The 19,169-nt window shown below is 40.0% G+C and overlaps 1 protein-coding gene across 4 annotated transcripts in view; it reads left to right on the top strand.

The window, feature by feature from the left end:
* Nucleotides 1-19,169, top strand: part of LOC110957842 (golgin subfamily B member 1-like) — a 48,166-nt gene that overhangs the window by 8,989 nt on the left and 20,008 nt on the right. For 3 of the 4 annotated variants that reach the window (XM_051937596.1, XM_051937585.1, XM_051937574.1), the window contains exons 4-19: nucleotides 305-442; nucleotides 1,323-1,433; nucleotides 2,221-2,376; nucleotides 2,543-2,722; nucleotides 2,839-2,961; nucleotides 4,148-4,261; nucleotides 4,407-4,710; nucleotides 5,069-5,184; nucleotides 5,485-5,602; nucleotides 5,759-5,850; nucleotides 5,946-6,096; nucleotides 11,626-11,732; nucleotides 14,333-14,456; nucleotides 15,641-15,774; nucleotides 16,343-16,452; nucleotides 18,963-19,131. In XM_051937596.1, the coding sequence (XP_051793556.1) occupies nucleotides 305-442; nucleotides 1,323-1,433; nucleotides 2,221-2,376; nucleotides 2,543-2,722; nucleotides 2,839-2,961; nucleotides 4,148-4,261; nucleotides 4,407-4,710; nucleotides 5,069-5,184; nucleotides 5,485-5,602; nucleotides 5,759-5,850; nucleotides 5,946-6,096; nucleotides 11,626-11,732; nucleotides 14,333-14,456; nucleotides 15,641-15,774; nucleotides 16,343-16,452; nucleotides 18,963-19,131 (2,247 nt within the window). The remainder of the gene's footprint in view (nucleotides 1-304; nucleotides 443-1,322; nucleotides 1,434-2,220; nucleotides 2,377-2,542; nucleotides 2,723-2,838; nucleotides 2,962-4,147; nucleotides 4,262-4,406; nucleotides 4,711-5,068; nucleotides 5,185-5,484; nucleotides 5,603-5,758; nucleotides 5,851-5,945; nucleotides 6,097-11,625; nucleotides 11,733-14,332; nucleotides 14,457-15,640; nucleotides 15,775-16,342; nucleotides 16,453-18,962; nucleotides 19,132-19,169) is intronic. The other variant, XM_051937604.1, reaches the window with a different exon arrangement.

Below are 19,169 nucleotides of genomic sequence, written 5' to 3'. Positions count from 1 at the left end.
GTGTGTTATTCTGCTCCTGGTAGACCCTGACTGGGATTATTGAGTAGAAAACCCAGATCTTGTCAACTACTAAACCCTCGAGTCAAAGTCTACTATACAACAATAAAGTCAGGAATGTTAGATAAGAGCTCAGCCATTACTAGTGAGTGCAGAGAGGAACGTGTGCTGCACTTCATGGCATCCTCTTCTTACATGTTACAGCATTTGCTGAATCTGCTTGAGATGCTGCAGCTCAGAGTGTAAATCAGCGCTTAACTGATGTTATATCAGACCTGAGGTGAAGAATGAATTGTTTGTGACTCAGGTGGAGAAGGAGGCCTGTGAGGCCAAACTGTCAAAGCTGCGTCTGCAGAATAAAGCCAAGGTGACCTCCCTCACAACACAGCTGGAGGAGCTGAAGAAACAACAGGGAAGCCCTGGCACGCCAACGCACAGCAAGAAGGTATATACAAGCACACATGGATAGACATGTGAATATTGATGATGAATACATGAATCTCCTAAGCTTTAGCCATGTATTTAGTGCTGGTTCTTAATGTGATTTACATAAATTGGAGTTTCACCACACATCCACTGCCACACATGTACCACTGGCCTATGAAGTTGTCTTGGGATTATATAAGGAAACAGATGGCTGCTTGTTTCCTTAACGACCGCTGGGAAAAATTTTTGGATCAAAGTTGCTTTTTTTTAAAAAAAAAACAAACATTGTATTAAACATTAAAAAAGTAACTTTGTACAAAAAAATCTATGTAAAAATGCACCTGAAAAGAGCAATTCTTATTTCAGTGACAGAAGTATTGCACATACACTGACCAAACTGTCAACAGTGAATGCTGTTTAAGGAGGTTGTCTCTCACATTGTGATTTCATTGCCAAGTTTGGGCTCCAGACCTACATTGGTTACAATGGTACACCCAGTTTTTTTTTTTTTTTCTCATTTCGGTGCACCAGCAGATAATTGAAGCACAACATAAATGTTCCAGCATGCTTTTTTGCCTAGAATTAATTAAAACATTTATTTTCTCAACACACTATTTGTATGATACATGTGCAGATAAATGTTTTGTTACTTTTCATTAGGATGGTCTGGGTCTTAAAGTCAGTAAAAAGTTGCTCTTTTTTGCTATAAGTTGTAAATTTGGTTATCATTTTTGAGGGATGCCACTGTGTCTGCCAAGCACCTGTCGTAGCATAGGACACGTTTCTTGGAGACATTGTGGTATTTTTAAAAATTTGCATGTGCTAATAAAAAGGTTTGGAGCCCTCGTAGTCAAACACTTGCTTTTTGTTTTTTAAATGTTTTTATGGTTTCTTTTTAGGGTTCATCAGAAGGAGACCAAGCCAGCCGGGGCAAGATTGTCTTGCTAAAGAAGAAGGTTGAGGAACTGGAACAGCAGCTTGCACAAAGAAATGAAGAACTGGAAAACAGGGTAAATATCTAGCATGTACATCAGGAGAGAAGCAAGTTGAAACAAGGGCCAACACTGGCTCAGTTTAGGTTGCGATGAAGCACAGAAGGCAGCATGAAAACACAATGCTGATAAAGCCATATCATTCTGAAGAGCTGCTGCTTCAAACTGGGGCTGCAGCCAACAGCTCTAATTGATGAGGCTGGGGACCACCATAGTCTTCCAGCATGTTAATGTCCAATTTTTGTGTTGCTCTCCATATTTTTGTAGCGTTAAAATGCCACTTAACAAGCTGCCTCACTCATCTACTCTCAGCCCTTTCAGCACTTGTTAGCGTTTTTCAAAATTATGCATTTCGGTCGAAGTTTGAATTAAAGTGGTGAAGCCAACAACATGAATGCTATTACAATTAATGAATATAGAAGAGAATGGCATTGTCTCTGCATGGAATGACAATAATAAACAAATATGCTGCCTGTAGAAGAAGCAAATGATGTCTTGGACTGTTCACTGCACGGCTCAACACAAATGTTTATCCATTTTACAACATTAGCGCAGTGAAACTAAGAACACCGTGAATGCATTCTGCTTGTTTGCATTTATATACTCAATAGTGTCCTGGAAAGTTCAAGCCCTAAACATTTTGTACCTTGACAGGCTGCCATGAGCTGTTGTGTCATTTTTATAAACTTACGTCCAGAGTTGACCAGCTCTGATTTTTCCATGGATGCACTTGCAAAGTGAGAAGCAGATCTGACATGAAATCTTATTCATTTTTCTCACTAAAAGCATTTCTAAATCCCTGCAGAGGAGGGAGCTGGAGTCACAGAGGCAGCGAGGCGAGGAAATCGACGCAATGCTGACAGAGAAGGACAGAAAGCTGGCAGAAAAAGAGGCCTACATTGTCCACCTGCAAACAGCTTTGGCAGGAGATCAACCCATCACCCCTGCACCACAGCTAAAGGTCATAGACCTCTCAGCACACACACTTTTCTCTATGGTTCTACGCTGAAACACTTTCATGTTTTAAGATCAGCACAACTACAACAAAAGAAACACAACATTCATGTCCACTCACAAAGCGGTAATTACTGCGCTCACTGATGCTCGGCTGTGCTATATCTCCTCAGGTGGTGGAGGACAGTGGAGCAATGCAGGAGCTGCAGCTGCTGGTACAAAGTCTGACCAAGAAAGTGGGCGAAGCGGAGGAACGCTACAGTTTGCTGCAGGAGCAGACGGACAGCTTCAAAGAGCTGCTGTCCACAGAGAAGGAACAGTACAACCAGAAGGAGAACATGTACAAGCAGAACGTAGGTTTCCAAAGCAGTCAGCTGTTACAAATGCCAGGAGTGGTGCTTGTATTGTGTATTTGATAGAGATATATAGCTGATTTATGCCTAATGATGGCTCATGTGTGTGTTTTTAGATCCAGACATTCAAAGACATCATCATTCAGAAAGATAACCAGCTGATGGAGATTAACCAGATGCATGAACAGGAGCTATTCAAGCTGGCAGCAAAGTCAGATGCCAGTGCAGACCTGGAGCAGGTAATGATAAAGAACAACCAACCAAAGAAAGTATTCACAGGAAATTGAAAAATGCCTTCAGTCAAGCAAAATGCTTTACATTAACCATCTGTACGCCAAGTAGTTTCTAAGTAATTTTGTCAAACTTTTCCTCACTGTGGGTTGATTTTTTTTTTTTTTTTTTTTTTACGGTCCTGCACATCTGTACTATGAAAGAGCAGCACTACAGCTAGAAACAGAGAGAACTCATTTTTTTCCTGTGCAGTATGGCACAGTTAAAATGCAGTTAAATTTATCGATATTGAATTTCTGTGATTATTTTGCCATAAATTTTAAAACTTGAAATCAGTATGTAAAACCCTTTTCCAAATGCCCCAGATGTTACCGATAGTGGAAAGATTGTGGTTCCACATTTGCAATAAGTATTAACATTTTATAAGTCCTGCAAACTTTTCACACTACACTGCACATCAGCTCTGTTTCACCATGCTGAATGTGTCTTTCAACAACTTCTCCCTCAATACCATTTTTGAACCATGAAGCGTTTATTTTATTCATCCTGTATGTTTCACCTTCCTGTTGGTCTCTCTCATTGCCTCCTCTCTGCTCAAATTAAACACAATCTGCAGTTCACGTGGCAGTTGAGTCAGTGGTGGCTTTTCAGTTCCACTGAGAATTGCCGAATTTTTGTCTTCCATAGAATCGGCTACAAATACTTTATTTCTGGTGAATTTTAAAATGAGACATGTACAATAGAGTTATTTCCATGAAATATCACAGTGTGAAGGTCAGAAATTAGCTGTTTTCATGACAAAACTGCGTTTCACACATGATTAGTTCATGGACTGTTGGAAAGTTTAAAATTCAGTAATGCGTTTTATTTTTGTGGTTTTTGGCTGTAATAAATGGTGTAATTTTGACTTTTTTTTTCTTTTATAGATAGCCTGCAGCAGGTTTTGGGCTTTCAGCCATTAAATGTTTGACACGGGGGAAAAGTAGTGGAAAAACACTGAAATAAAATGACTAAAATGGAAGAATCAAAATAAAAATAAGTTTGCTGTGGTCCTATGATTCCATTCAACTGAACAAATTTGTGTTTGATTTAATAATATTAGTGAAGTTGTGTTGAGCATTAGGCGGCAGGCCATGAGTTTTACAGAAAGTTACCTTATTGTTTATCTAACGTTCCTTTTTTCCTCCTCTTCAGCTTTTGAAGGCTCTGAAACAGAAGCTTCATGAGAAGGAGGAGGTGCTGCTGGGTAAGACCCAGGTCATCGATGTTCTCCAGGGAGAGGTGGATGGCAGGGACCAGCAGATAAAGGTCAGCAGAGACCTCCTGTCACCCTTCTCAGCGCTTTGACCTTTAATGAAACCTACATAAAATATTCTCCACCTACAGAAGCCAGTTTTTAACCTCTTCAAATAAATTGTCCAGTGACACTTCTCTTTTCACTTTCTCTCCACAGGAGCTCACAGAGCGTCTGCGACGGCTACAAGTAGAGCGAGAGAGTCTTGAATCCAAGATGGAGGCAGAGAAACACGTAATGCGAGCACAGCTTCGCGACCTGATGGAGAAGCAACAGGCGGAGGTGAAGCGAATCACTGAGCAGCATCAAGTACAGATGGGCCAAACCCAGCAGGACCTCCTGAGGCAGCTGGAGGAGCTGAGGAGAGCCTCGGTGGCAGCACCGCCCGCCAGTCAGGAGGCCTCAGGAAGTGAAAACGTGCCCGCTGATTCAGCCTCCATCCAGAGGATAGCAGAGCTGGAAGGTTGTTTGTCTGTTTGATTATTTATCTAGCGAGGAGAAGTAGGCAGCAATCGCGTTTACTTTACTCTGCCAGCATGACTTTTTTGAGCCTGTAAAATGCAAAATTTCAAATTTGAACACAGTCTTCCAAATTGATTTTTTTCTCTGATTTTATTCCCTAAAGCATCCAAACATTTAGTTTTATTTGTGTTTAACTTCCAAAATACACTTTTCACCCACACATTCCCTGAATTCAATAATGATTTTTGCCACAGCAAGACTCAGTCTGTCTGCAGAAATTGTGCTTATCGACCCACAGCCTTGAACAACGCTATTTTATTCAGCTCATCAGACTTTGTCTCGCTTTGTCTTTTTTGCAGCTCAAGTGAAGCAAAAAACAGACGAAGCCAGCAGATCAGAAGCCAAGTTCCTAAAAATGAAAGCTTGGTCTAAATCTCGAATCCGACAGCTGGAGGAGGAGTTTAAGAAAAGCCAGGTGAGATGTCCAAATTGGTAGTCATTGCCTGTCTTTCTCGACATATTGAGCTGCTTTTTCTGTCTTGACACTGAAAATCACCAGTATCCAGTGTCAGATGTAAAACTAATGTGGCATGAGTCACTTGTGGCATCATTTAGTTTTTATTTTTTTATACAAGGATGAGGTAATTGTAACTGTAGATTTACTGTAGCATCCAATTCTCAGTTTATTATTCACTATTAAACAGTTTTCTTCAACCAGGCTGCTTGGTTACAAAAGATTGCCGTTTAAAAGACATTTTTGCCTTGTTTTCTTTAGGCTGGAGGCGCCCCACCAGACCTGACTGCTCTGCGGAGTCACATCACTGCACTGGAGGAGGAGAGGGAGGAAAACCTCTGGAAGGTGGAACAATATGAGGAGCTTAAAGCAAAGAATGGTACTAAAATCTCATTTTAAATGGAGCATAAACACCAACAAATCACCTTTTCTTAGTAGCTTTTACTCACCTGCTGTAGGTCAAATTCATGAAAAATTACAGTTAAATCTTGGTAGCTATGATGCCTAAATGAATATTACGTGTTCGCGCTGCCAGAAATGCTGGAGGCTAAGCTGGTGGTGTACGAGGAGCAACAGAGGACACTTCAAGCAGACCTGGAGCAGTTCACCAAGAGGGCAGCTTCCCAGGTTAGAGGTCCATTCTCATTCCTAAAACCTCCTTTCCGTGTGCGTTTGACAGAACGTGCTCACTGTCGGTGCCTTTGTGCTCCTTCTGACCGCAGGCCAGTGAGTCGGGCAGCGCCGACGACACCCAGAGCCAGGTGCTGGAATGGCAGGAGATGGTGGCCGAGGCGGTCAGCGCCAGAGACCGAGCCAGGGAGGAGAAGGCTGCCATGGCGCTCCGCATTAGCCACATGGAGGAGGAAAGAGAGGGTAAGATCACTGCTGGAGGGTGAGACACACTCATGTAGATGGGAAATGGAGGGAATGAAGCTGGAGCCAAAATGTTAATCAGTGGATCACAGTCAGAATTCAGTGAAAAGCTGAGTAGGGTTCAACTAGTGACTGATAATATGTTCACACAGATGTCCGACACTGTTAGACAAAGCTTTTAAAGTGGCCCATCAGTGTTTCCTGTTTATGTGTTGCGGCTCACCAGAATATCAACATTGACTGCTGCACATTGGTTGTCTATTTTTTTTACTATTTAAAATGTCTAAAATCTTCTATTGCCGTCTGTTTTTATATTGTCGTAGACTCACACCCCATTCTCTCTCTCTGTATTAAAATATGCACAGGATATTGGCTTTTTTCCGCAGAACACATCTACAGCTATGCATCTTTTGAGGAGAAGGCTGCATTTTCTGCTGTCACACATGTGTGAAGCCTTTCCACAAAATACTAAAGCATAACAAAACCCTGGCATCACTCCTTCTTTTTTTATGACCTTTCCCCATATTTAATTACAAGCTCATAAATCTAAGATTGCTTTAAAAAACTTTCTACCATTAATATGTTGTGCTTATGTCAAGAAACACAGAGTTGCCAATTTATTATGTGCATCTAGCAGAAACAATGCAACAAATCAGGCCTTCTTGAAGGATGTAATATTCATTTCTTATTGAAGCAGTTTTAGACCTCAAGATTCAGCTTTTTGAGCATCGATAGCCTGTCGTTTTTGCTGCTGTTGCAGATACAGAGGTATTTCTAATCTTTACCCCATGAGCTGATAACTAAATGTAAATTTCAGTTCCTTTTGTGACCATTTATGTTTTTTTTGTACCAACTTCCCACCATTGGCTGCAGCACTGTCAAACTCTTTAGCAGAGAGAGATTCACAGTTTGTGTTTTACTGTTTGCCACATGTCCTCTGTTGTCTGACTGAACATTGCTTTCTTTATTTTTCCCCTGTCCTCACCGTTGTCATTGGGGAGATTTGGTTTACTCTGTGCTGCCTCCCATCTCGTGGACCTCCGTTACCCCCTACTCTCCCTCTCCAGCCCCTGCTCCAGGGATGGGAGCAGCCACACAGAACAGTTTCCCATCAGTTTTGTGCATGCAGGCTCCTCCAAATCTCCAGTGCAGCTCCTGCTCGCTGTACTGCCAGCAGTTCCCCTGAACTTTTGCCTTTTCGCTGGGGTGAGCTGCCGGCAGTACAGTAGCAGGATGCACTATAGAGTCTGCCATTTTGTTTCTCCGTTCTTCCCCTCTCCTGTGTTGGTCTCCTTTTCCATTCCTTTACCCCTTTTCTTTTCCTTTCTCCTCCTGTTTCTTCTTTCTGTCCTTTGATTTCAGGTGTGGCCATGCTGAAATAATTTAGAACACACCACCAACAATAATATCCTGGTATCAAATATAATCAAACACTGCTGTCTTTGTTTTGTTGTGGGATAATTCTGGGAAAAGGACTAATGTGCATAACTCTTCAAAGGTTTTAGACAGGATTTCTTCATGTGGCATCGACTGCTACACACCTATCTTTGTTTATGGACTAATGGTCAGAGAGGGTGCATGAAAGGTAATTCACAAAACAATCTTTTATAATTAAATAGGGATGGTTTTGTTAGTAGAGAAGCCAATTTACTGATGCCATACCAGAAAAAAAAATAGAGTGCTGTCATGTTAAACATGTTGTTTTTCACATTATTACAACATACAAACTTTTAACAATTTTCTTGTTATAATAGCATAGTATTTATTATATTCATGTTATACTGTGATTACTTACATCGTGTTAATGCTTAGAATAGATACATTAAGCAAAATAAAACATTTACATGACTGTTACATCAAGGATTTCAACATGGCCAGATTCTTTAGGTTTTCCACTGCAGGAACTTGGAGGTGAATTTAGGTTGGTCTGAGCCTTTCTTCCTATTTGAACAGAAAGAACTGCCCCTCCAGAACCTCTTTTAGGGCTGTTTTCAGGGGAGGATTAAGTAGCTACTTTAGGGTACGTGCATCTGAGCAGCCGTGAAAAGCTGCTGTGCCGTCGAAGCTTTTGAATCATTCAAGGCAACGCAAACAGAAAGGTTAAAAGGGCTTATTTCAGGGGTTGCTCCTGTAAAATTCATACCACCTCGAGTGAAGTTTCTGTAGTGAAAAGCTGATTAGCTAACATGATGGATGACACTGTGATGAATCGTGCATTCAGTGCATCTCCAGCTGATCAGTTAGCAGTGATGCTAGACAATCTTTAAGAGACTTCTTCCTTCTTTTTACAGCCCTATGCAGTTTTACACCTTTTTTTGTATATACATACCACATCCACCGTGTTCAGTAACATCAGAATCTCACCATTTCTCAACCCAAGCATGATGTAGAACTTAATCAAATTGTGCAAATGAGGCACATTATTCAATTTATCGTTTCTATGCACCGTTTCTTCATTCACACCTGAATTTTATCTTATAACAGTGTAAGTTATTACATTATTGTTAAAGTTTGCATTGCTATAAGAAGAAAAATTTCTTATGACGTGATAAGTTTGTATGTCTTCATAAAGTGAAAATGTCCTCTTAAAATGTGAAAAAAAATATCATGTTATGCAGTTTCTTTTTCTGGTGTGGTAGCAACATGTTTCCAAGCATTACTTGAGCTAGGTATGTTTTTGAAAAGTTGTATGCACATGTTGTAGGTTATGACTTAAGGATCAGGATTTAAAAGGAAAGATAAAGTTTGTTTTTTGAGATTCATGTGAGAGCTTGGTGCCAGTATATGCACCATGTGTGTATCTATTTAATCCTTGATTGCCCTGTTAAATTATAATCATTACTCTGGGCATCTTGTTATTTTATAAAGCAAACTAATGCACAAAATATATTCCTCATTAATTCAAGTTAAGTAAAGCCAAAGTCATGTTCAAAGTGAGATGGCTCATGGCCCCTCTTACATTAATTTTGCCTGTTGGTTTTGATTATCAGTGTGTGCCACTGGCTGTTAAATTACTGAATCAGTGAAGTGGAGTTGACATTAATGAACTTCATGTGAATAATGAGTTTCTAAAGCTTCACGAATCGGCTCAAAAACCTCATAGTAATTAGCACATTTTATGAAAGGCGACTGCGGTTAATTTCTCGCCACAGTTTTATCGAGCATTGTGTCTCACTTCGCTACGTTTTCTTCTGGTGGTGACGGAAGTCTTTTTTTTTTTTTTTTACTTTTTTGTACTAATCCCTCATTCCCACCGGTGTAATTTTGGTAATTTCTACAGGACAAATATAGTCTAACTTTCTTTTGCTGTTAATGCTGTCTTTCTATAACATATTGTCTTGTATGATATACATGTTGCTGTGATGTTGCTTTTAGGGGACAGAAGCATGAACACTGTTTTATGGTGTCCAAATTAGAGCCGATCAGTTCGCCAACATTAAAGCTTCTTTGTCTTTGCTGCTACTGCCCTAAACCTCAGACAAGGGCTTCAAGAACTCATCTCTGTTACAGTGTCCATTATATTTGGGGCTGTAGTGAACAAAGCAAAATCTTTGTTGACTGAAACCATACTGTGACTGAAAGGAAGGAAAGTGCACACATTATCTGTAGATAAACTAAACTGCCAACAGTATACCGAGTCCACTCCAACTACTGATCCTCAAAGAAAGAGTCGTTGAACCTGTGTTTTTACAATGAAATGATATTATACAGACTTGGAGCAGATCAATGTGAACCTGCCCACATTCATTTGGTTTCTGATAATAGAACTGTATCAACTGGTGATTCCAGCACAAGAACTATTGGGAAAAATCATGTAGACTAGATAGTTGCTGTTCTTAGATGTTGTGTTATGCTGATGTTGAGCTCTGATGTACAAATTGCAGTTGTCAGACCTTTTTTGCCATTTGTTTCAACAAATTGCAGCCACAAAACTGACTTTTTGATATGATATGACGAGCCGAATGTTAGGATCGGTTCATATCGGGACGTCGGACAAACTGACAAGACACGAATAGCGATCGTCCGACAGGGTCGATGGGAGTGGAGTCCAAATATTTGGATCTCAAAATAAATATTCAGATACCACCATCACGACCGAATATTCAGACACTCGGATATTCGGGTCTAGCCCTAATGATAACATTACCAACCAACAAATGGACCACTTGACTTGGACACTGCAGCCCTAAATATAATACAGAGAACCATAGCCATTTCACAGAAGGACAGATAGATCGAAGAGCAACAATATTAGTTTTTGACTTTGAAGTTTAATTTGATTTACATTACTAATTTTGGGGAAAATCCATGTTGAAAATATGATTTTACTTAATGAAAATATGATTAAGCTGTTTGGTTTAAAGGATCGAATATTAAACGCTTCTGCTTCATTGATTTTTTTTGTCCATACACATTAAGAAAACCAGCAAGTTTTACTAATTACAGCTGAAGACTAACTGTTTGGCTTCACCAATAATATGCATGTGTCTCCTATTCCTATATCCTCCATATATAACTTCTGCTGCTGTAGTCAGTGTCAGTGAAATAAACAGAATTGGGCCGACTGTAGAATCAGCATGTTGGTGTAGATGGTTGCAGACAGTCCTGATTTATATTCTACATGATATGCATTATAGTCCTTCTTTGCTTCACCCTGCTTCATACACCTGCTACACCCACGCTGACCACTGCTTAAGCACTCCTTTTCTTTTTCTGCCCCACCCTTTGCTTCAAGCTGCCCCTTCCTCCCTCCTCCCTCCCCTACACGCCAAAAATCAGCCTGTCGGTCACAAAACAGATGGGAACATGTTTTGTTCTAATCAGTTTGACATTGCCCTGCTTGCATCCTGTGCTTCTAAATCATAAAACGATCCAAGCAAAAACACGGAGAATCCCCGTGAGATCTGCACCTGTCTGGTGTTCCTCGAAGCGTCTGTCTGAAGACGCGGCGATAAAACATTGGCTTTAAATGTGACTCATGAAAAATGGGCTCTCTCCTTCCTCCCACAGCCACTTTCACTTGCTGTCTCCCACATGTTTGAATGCTATTTTCCTTTGCAATGCAAATTAGGTGTGCATGGCTCTGACCAGAATGTTGCTTTAAAGTGTCTCTCAGGTCCACGTATCTTTATGCAAATACACAAAAACATACAGAACCTGGAGTTTGAGTAACGCTCTGTTTCTCCGTCCTTGATTCTCTTAGTCTCCACACTTCTCTTGAGTCTCACTTCTCTCTTGTTGCCTGCACTGTTGGATTAAACTGTTTTCTATGTATAAAAGCATATATTTATGGTGTAAAAAAGTGCCTCTTCATCTCCACCAGCACCATTTGTGCCATCATGCTTCTTATCTCCTCTCCATCTCTGTCATCCTGTCTTCAAAAAATATCTTCTGCTACTCTGCCATAAATCTGTCCAATCCACTTCATGCCCACCTCCCATCCATAAATACATCCTCAATCCTTCCCAATTCCCTGTGGCACAAAACTGATTGAGGATGACTGGTTCTTTCCTGGCTGCTCCGATCCAGCACTGGCCACTCGGCAGCAGGAGTTGGAGGAGGAGTTGGCTCAATCTCGGGGGCTCGGCCATCACAGGGCCAAGAAGCTGGCAGCTCCGGCCCAGCGGAGCCTGCAGGTAGGTGGACATCACTGTGGCTGAGCCGTGGTTATACCAGCATGCCTCCAGACTTTTGTGATGTGTTGTTATTTTTATAAAACCAGTTTAGGCAAAAGAAGACTGCAGAACTTCACTTTAACCAAACAGATAGTGTTTGCAACATTTTGGTCCATGAAGAACTCCAGTTCAATTCAAATCATGTATCAAACTTGTGTCAAATTAAGTTTACCGTCACCTAAACAAAACAACCTAATAAGAACTTAACAGTCAGGTGTTCCTATCACTGGATTTTGTATCATTGACAAGCTCCTCCAGTTGTCATATACTATATGCAATAATTTCAACATAAAAACTGTGAAACTGAAAAGTTTTTGGCAACAAAAAGCAACCAGGCTTCTCTTTTAGGTTCTTATCCCTTTAAAGGTTACTCATTGAAATACTTTTAAATTAAAAATTTCAACCCTAGAGTGTTATTGGAGAGCATAAGACTTTTTTTGCTTTTGTGATGTTTTTCAAAAGTTTAAATTTTCATGTGAAAAATCAAGGTCAGTGAAGTGACCATATATGGTTTGTTGCCCGTTAGCGGTTAAAAAAAACATTCCAAGAACTGTATATATCATCCCTGGTACAACCACTCAACTGTAAAATGTGTGAATTTCGTCAACTAATCATGGTTATTTTTGACATTTTGACCACAAATATGGTAAGACTGAGCTGCAAGTCCGTCTTTTCCCAACTTCGTAGAAAAGAGAAAGTTTGATACATTCACTGATTGGCTGGGTGAAAACCACATGCTTTTCGACCTCTCTGAGAGGTAGGAGCAAAAACATAATTAACATGTGCCGTTACCGATATGATCACTTGCCTGTTGAAGGTTTAAAGATGTTTCACTAAGAGATTTCTTCAGTTCTCAGCCTCTTGGATGAGATGTGAAACATCTATAGAGAACTCCAATTGCTTTTCTTCTGAAGTGTCTGCAATTAGTATGACCTGCACGAAATACAATCTACACAGACTTTTTGGATACTGTTCCACAGCCAGGTTGAACACAACTTGATAAAACCTAATGATTGATTGAATTAATTTGTGTCCTTCTGCATAGACTTACAGTACAGCTACCAACTATTACAAGAATTCGAAGATGCGTATCGAAAATAGTACTTTCAAAGCTTTTCATTCCTTCTCTTGGGGAAGGAATAAACCCTTACTCCAATAACTGCTGATATTTTCCACCTAAATACAAATGTTAAAAGTGAAAGATCAAATGGAATTTAAGCCTTTTAGAAGGAGGACTCAGAAAGTTTATTTAATCGTGACAAAGCTCTACAAGCTACTTCTGAGAGGGGACACTTACTGAAGAAATACTTGAGTATTTTGCAGAATATACCGGGCTTTGCAAAAGTTCTGTTACACTTGTTGAGACATTCACGAAAATAAACACAAAGATTTTTTGGTGCAATAAGATAAAACTTTTGGGTGGCCAAATTTCTGATTACTATTATCATTAACACATATATTGAAATATTTGGAAAATAAAAAATTATCTTATTGCACCAAAAATTCTTTGTGTTCAGTTTGCTTGCATTTTGCAACTGTAACAGAACTTTTTCAAAGCCCGGTATTTACTTGTTGCCTTTATGAAAGCTGAGAAGATGGATACCTCTTTCATATTAATAATTAAACTTTATTTGGCTGCTGAGAAAATCACAATCAAGGCTTCTTAAGCTTTGATTATCTTCACTTGTGGACAGCTACACCACAGCCACTTAGTTTTAGATATTTTATTACTTTCTAGTCTGTGGCAGTAGCTTGTATGTAAATATTTTACACATCCACACTGCTACCTAGCATGCACACTATTGGTCTTTTGGGCTGATTGCAGATGTGTGCAGAGAGGTCTGAAGTTATCCTGTTGTTTTTGATGATCTGCCTTGTTAGATGTTGAGCTGTGACATACAAGCTGCTGTTTGCAAAGTTCACACTCTACTTTTCGTCCGTCTATCTGAACAAAAAGCAGAAACGATGACTTGTTTGACTTGGAGTCGGTTAGTTTGCTGACTCAAGATAAATATTAGTTGGACCCAGCAGTTAGCATTAGGTTGGGAATGCAGAGGTGTTCACAGATGGTTTCATTTTACTCCCATATGTGTAGAGTGTTTTTTCTTTTTTTAAGAGAATGAATACTTTAGATTTAGATTTTTTGTTATTGCATATTTCAAAGACCCAACTAGGAATAAGAGTTGAAAATTAGCAGTTGCTGTAAACTCTCCATGCAGTACGTCAGCTTCAGAATCCTGTATTGAAGATATACTAACTTGCAGATACGCTGTTTAATGAAACGAATTGAAATTCAATCCTGGAAAGCTGTTGAGTATGAACATGCTGAACGCATATCAACCAACTAATTGAGCAGCTGACCTGAATAATACACAGCCAGGGCTTGAGCTGGAAGCTTGAGTAGAAACAGGTAAAACATGCTGACCTGGCTTTGTTCAAAGAGAAACCCTCTGCCTACCGGAACAGACATGTGCAATGCAAGAGGCGGTGCTTTAAATGTTAAATGATGCCTCTCAAAAGGTTATATTTCCCTACTATGACAAAATTTCTCCCACTTGCAGGAGGACTTTGAGTTTGACGGCCAGGCCTCATTCCAGGACCCTCGGAGCACCTCGGAGAGCACGACCCCGATGGAGGGCGAGAACATGGGAGGTTGGTGGCCCGAGTACAGTACTCCTGATACAGGTGTGAGACCCGCTGGACAGTTTACACTGGCATGCACACAGTCATCTGCACACTACTTTGGGAAACTTGAGCTTTCTTTGGGTTATTTTGTCGTTTTCACCATAACACTCCAAACTTATTTTTATTGAGTGTTGGATTGTGGCTGTTGGTTGGTTTTGTCTTATTTTGGTTTCATCTAACCTGCCAGTATTCTGGATGTCAGACCTGGGTTATCTATATTCTGTTATTTATGTACTATAAGGATTAGCTTGGTTCAGCTTGCTGTCATTATAACGTGGGTTGAAATGTTGCAAGCTAAATTTAAGCTCATCCCCAATGTATTTAAAACAACTCTGGGACAATTGACACAATCCTAAGAGCTATACGTTCATATTTTGCTCATCACATTCATCAGTTTACAGTGTTTCTTTTGGACATGTGCATGCTGGTTGAGCTGGCTAGTGTTTGTTGGGATTCGTCCCCTGAATGCACTGAACTCTTGTGAGATCATATAAACGTAGGTGGCAAGATGCTGTCCATCCGTGGTAAGTTTTGTTTTATTTTTATTTTTCATTTTTTTGCATGCTCTGCTCCGTTTTCTTCTTTTCCTCTCACCCTCACTTGAAAAACCATAAAGTACACCGGAAATGATCTTGAAATAAAGCACAAAAAATACACAAAAATAGGAATTATAATAATGGAGTGTGTTTTTAAAGGTAAACTGGTGTAATTTTTGGTTGTTTGTGACTAAACTTTGAACCTTTTGAATTTTATTTTAAACCTTGTCTTTCAATTAGTTTGTCTGCCTTTTAATTAGTTCATGCTCATAAGAGATTTCAGACTTTACTTTGTGTGACTGTGGCCTTCCACTGATTCAACTTCGATTTTAGTGGTAATATGTTTTAAAGCAATTTGTTAAAATTTCAGATAAACAGCTGCAAACCTACAATTACCTTATTCATTAGCCTATAATATAAAGATTCTCAAATTACCTTTAAACTTTTGGAAGGCCTTGGATTTTTAAACATCTGTTCAGGAATTGATTTCATGGTAAACTTAACTGGCAGAATTAAATACAAAAACAGCAGAGCTGTGACCTGTTGTGGTTAATTGCTCCTCTCCTTAGTGGCCTTTTTATGACTAATGTTTGTTTGTTCATGTCATGTGATATCCCCAGTGCTTATTCTCTTTCCTGATTGTTCCAGATGGTTTGCGTTCTGTTGTGGAGGAGCTGGAGCTGGAGCGAAACCAACTGCAGGAGCAGATACTGAGTCTGGAAGAGCGCTGCCAAGACCTGGAGGATCGTCTGCAGCTGCAAGCACGCATAGAGACGTTACAGGTAATGTACAAAACTACAGTATGCAGTAGCTCCAGGGTAAACTCAAATCAGCATTTATCTTCCTAAATATAGTCGTACACAAATGTAACTTACCTACTGATGAGTAAACGATGAGTGAATTGCATGTTTTCCCCCCGAAGGACTGGGATTTTGTAACAAACCCTTCTAACACAGGTGACGTTTGATGTAGATGAAGATGAGCAGCCATGTTGGGTCCCTCAGGTGTGTTGGGTCGCTCATGTATGTGTGCGCTGGAGGGCACCTCTGGCGGTGACGGCTAATGGTGTGGTGTGCTCGTTTAACCTCAAACAAAAAGCAGTGTTGTCGCAGACTCACTGGGTGTCCTAAATCACTGATGATCTTTCTAACTGTTAAAAATGGTGAATATTAAAGTTCACTTTTCTCTCATTGCTGGTAAAAATACACAACAGTGATAACTCGTCTCCTTTGATGCCGTTCTCCAGCGGGTCTGCTGTCATCCACGTCTGTGTGCGGTGCAAATGCTTTGATCAAACCATTTTAAGGTTTTAATCTTAGCATATTGATGTTTCTTTTTCTGCCACTACAGAACGAGTCAGAGAAACTGCAAAGCCAACTCGCTAGTGCCAGAAGTCAACAGAGCAGAGAGGCAGAGAAGCATCAGCTGCTGGTTAGCAGCCTGAACGAGCAGCTAAAAGGGTGAGTGACTAATTCACAGTCAATTCCTTTATTTTTCTGCATGAAACGGCACCAAAACTCTGCCTCAACATCTGCGAATTGCAAAATAATTTAAAACCCGCTTTCTGTGAAGGTTCATGTTCTGGTTTGTAGAATGTATGTGGAATGTATCTAGAAATGGAAAAATCACGATGTAATGCTTTAACTCCTGATTGCGATGTGCGATCTAAAAGTTCAGAGTCTGCATCTTTAATAAGCAAAAATCACACCTGATTTGAATTGGCTGCTGGCCCCTTCAAAGTATTCTCCTTGTGCATTGACACACTGCTCCAAGTGCTCTTGCAGCCCTTGTGATGCTCACTGGAAGTCCCTTCCTGGCCACTTGCAAGTGTGCATTTTACCGTGGACCTCAGACATCATACTCTGTGTCAAACTGACCCTAACATTCTGTGGAAGATCATCACTGCTGCAGGTTTTGACCCATAGATCAAACCATAGACCAACAGTGAAATAGCTGCAGTATCCAAAGTGGCATTGGGTTAGGAGCACCATGAACATGCTCATTATTTTTGTCAACATTCACATGCTTGTGCTCCGTGAATTCGTCCCCAAGAGTCCAACTGTTCACACCAAATTCTACTGTAACATCCAGCATTTAGCACAAATGACCTGAACTGTGGCACGTACCTTCATGCCAACAGGTCCACTCACAGTGCTTTAAAAATACACACATTTTTGGTTGCTCCTTGTGAGTGAAAAAAGTCAAACTCTCAAAATGAGGATCTTGAAGTCAGCATGTCTTTATTCAGGCAGTGCACAGAATCTCACACAACAGCAGGTCACGGGAGAGGAGCTCCCTGAACAAGAGGAATGACAGTATTTATAAGCTTGTTCTGACATGGGAAGATGGCTCTAAACTCTGTCTTATCTGGTGTAGAGATGTAACTCTCTCTTCAAGGCCACATGCACACATTCCTTTTAGGTAATACAATTGATAATATTTTTCCTTCATCCCTTCATGATCTTCCCCAAAGTTAAATTTAAGTTGAAAGTTGCTGTTTTGACACAGCTTGAAAACGTCCCTGACGGTCTTTGAAGAGCTTATAGAGTCGGTAGAATAGGATATGTGACTGCACAAAGAGACTCATTTGGAGGAGATGCTGGCCAAATTTAAATCTGGTGTAGTTTATGGTGCTTTTTAACTTTATAGTTGCTACCTTGTTGATTTACAGGGTGGGCCATAAGTTTCTATAAATTGGAAAAATAAACATTTTATGTTGGACAATCATTTTTATTTATATAACGTGCTCTATATGATTACCATTGTTTTGAAAACACATATTAATACGTGTTTTCCACTGTTGATGAACTTGCATCAGCACAGTTTAAGTTCTGCTTGTAATGGCATTGGTGATACGTTCCTAGAGATGATTTATGTCTCATGTCCTCACCTGATACACCATGACCTTCAAGTGCCCCCAAAGATGGCGTCAAACGCATCTTCTAGGGTATCTGAAACATAATATATGATATACATTATACATTTTCTTTTGTATGGAAACTCATGGCCCACCCTGTAGATGTGTCGCAAGTATAGAAATCAGACTGGGGATGGTGAAGAGACAAAAGAAACAAGGACAGGGAAAGAAAGAAGGATGTGAGGTGCAACAAAGACTGAGATCAACACAGGACACAATTACGCAATGTGGAATGCGCTTCAGTTTTGAGACCGCCAAAAACACTGAACAAACGATGGCAATGACTTGCATGAGAAGACGCAAAAACCTAACATGACGCGTGTCTGATCACTGCTCTGCTACAGCAATACCAAAATTTCTTGGCCGTCCTCAGTATTTCTTTACGCAGATCTTCGCCAGTTCTTGAAATGTCACCATCAAAACAATCTGTACCGTCATTTTCAGCCAATAAATATCAAAACCACCAAATTCTGTTTGATCAGAAAACTGGTGCATGTGAAAGGAGGCATATTTGGGTTATTTTTATTACTGGTATGTGAGTTGATTTTAATGTGCCAAACCATTAGACCACCACGAAATGAAATGTTGGGTCAGATGTTGTTCAGTCACATTTTATTTTGCAAACACAGTATCACAATGGCAGCATTTATTACTGGAATGATTCAAGTTTTTAGCAAAGCCCTGTTCAGGAGCTCAGTTTGAGTCTGTCCAATTTATCTAAATTTGAGTCAGAAATACGGTGTTTTAATAAATGATAGATAAAAAGACATATTTCACTTTCATGGGTTGAGGCCTATAGAATATCGGACCTGTTATGCTGTGATCACAGGTTCTACACCATAAGTAAGGGGAAAATGTTAATTGATTATTTATAATCATACAGTAACTCGCACAACTCGTGTCTATCTTCATGTCATGACTGCAAATAACTTGAATGGGATAAAAATCGCTCTGAGAACAAACTAACATGATGTAAACTGATGTTTTTTTAACTTTAATTTCAAAATGTCAGATTAATTTGCTATAAGTGATTGTATTTTTTTCCCCCTTCAGGCTGAGTGACACGCAGGAGTGCCTGGAGAGCTCCCTCATTGAGAAGGAGAACACGTTGGCCAAGACATCAGAGAAGCTCGAACTTATCAGCAGCCTTCGAGAGTCACTGAGTGAAAAAGAGACGCAGTACAGAGAGCTTTCTGAGAAGCTCCTTCAAACTGAGCACAATGTAAGAGCTGTGGCTCCTTTTTTTGTTTTGAAAAGATT

Source organism: Acanthochromis polyacanthus, chromosome 2, assembly GCF_021347895.1.
Source record: "Acanthochromis polyacanthus isolate Apoly-LR-REF ecotype Palm Island chromosome 2, KAUST_Apoly_ChrSc, whole genome shotgun sequence".
In the NCBI taxonomy this organism is placed as follows: domain Eukaryota; kingdom Metazoa; phylum Chordata; class Actinopteri; family Pomacentridae; genus Acanthochromis; species Acanthochromis polyacanthus.
Note: the sequence above shows the minus strand (reverse complement) of the source record. Positions and strands in the feature narration are given on the sequence as shown.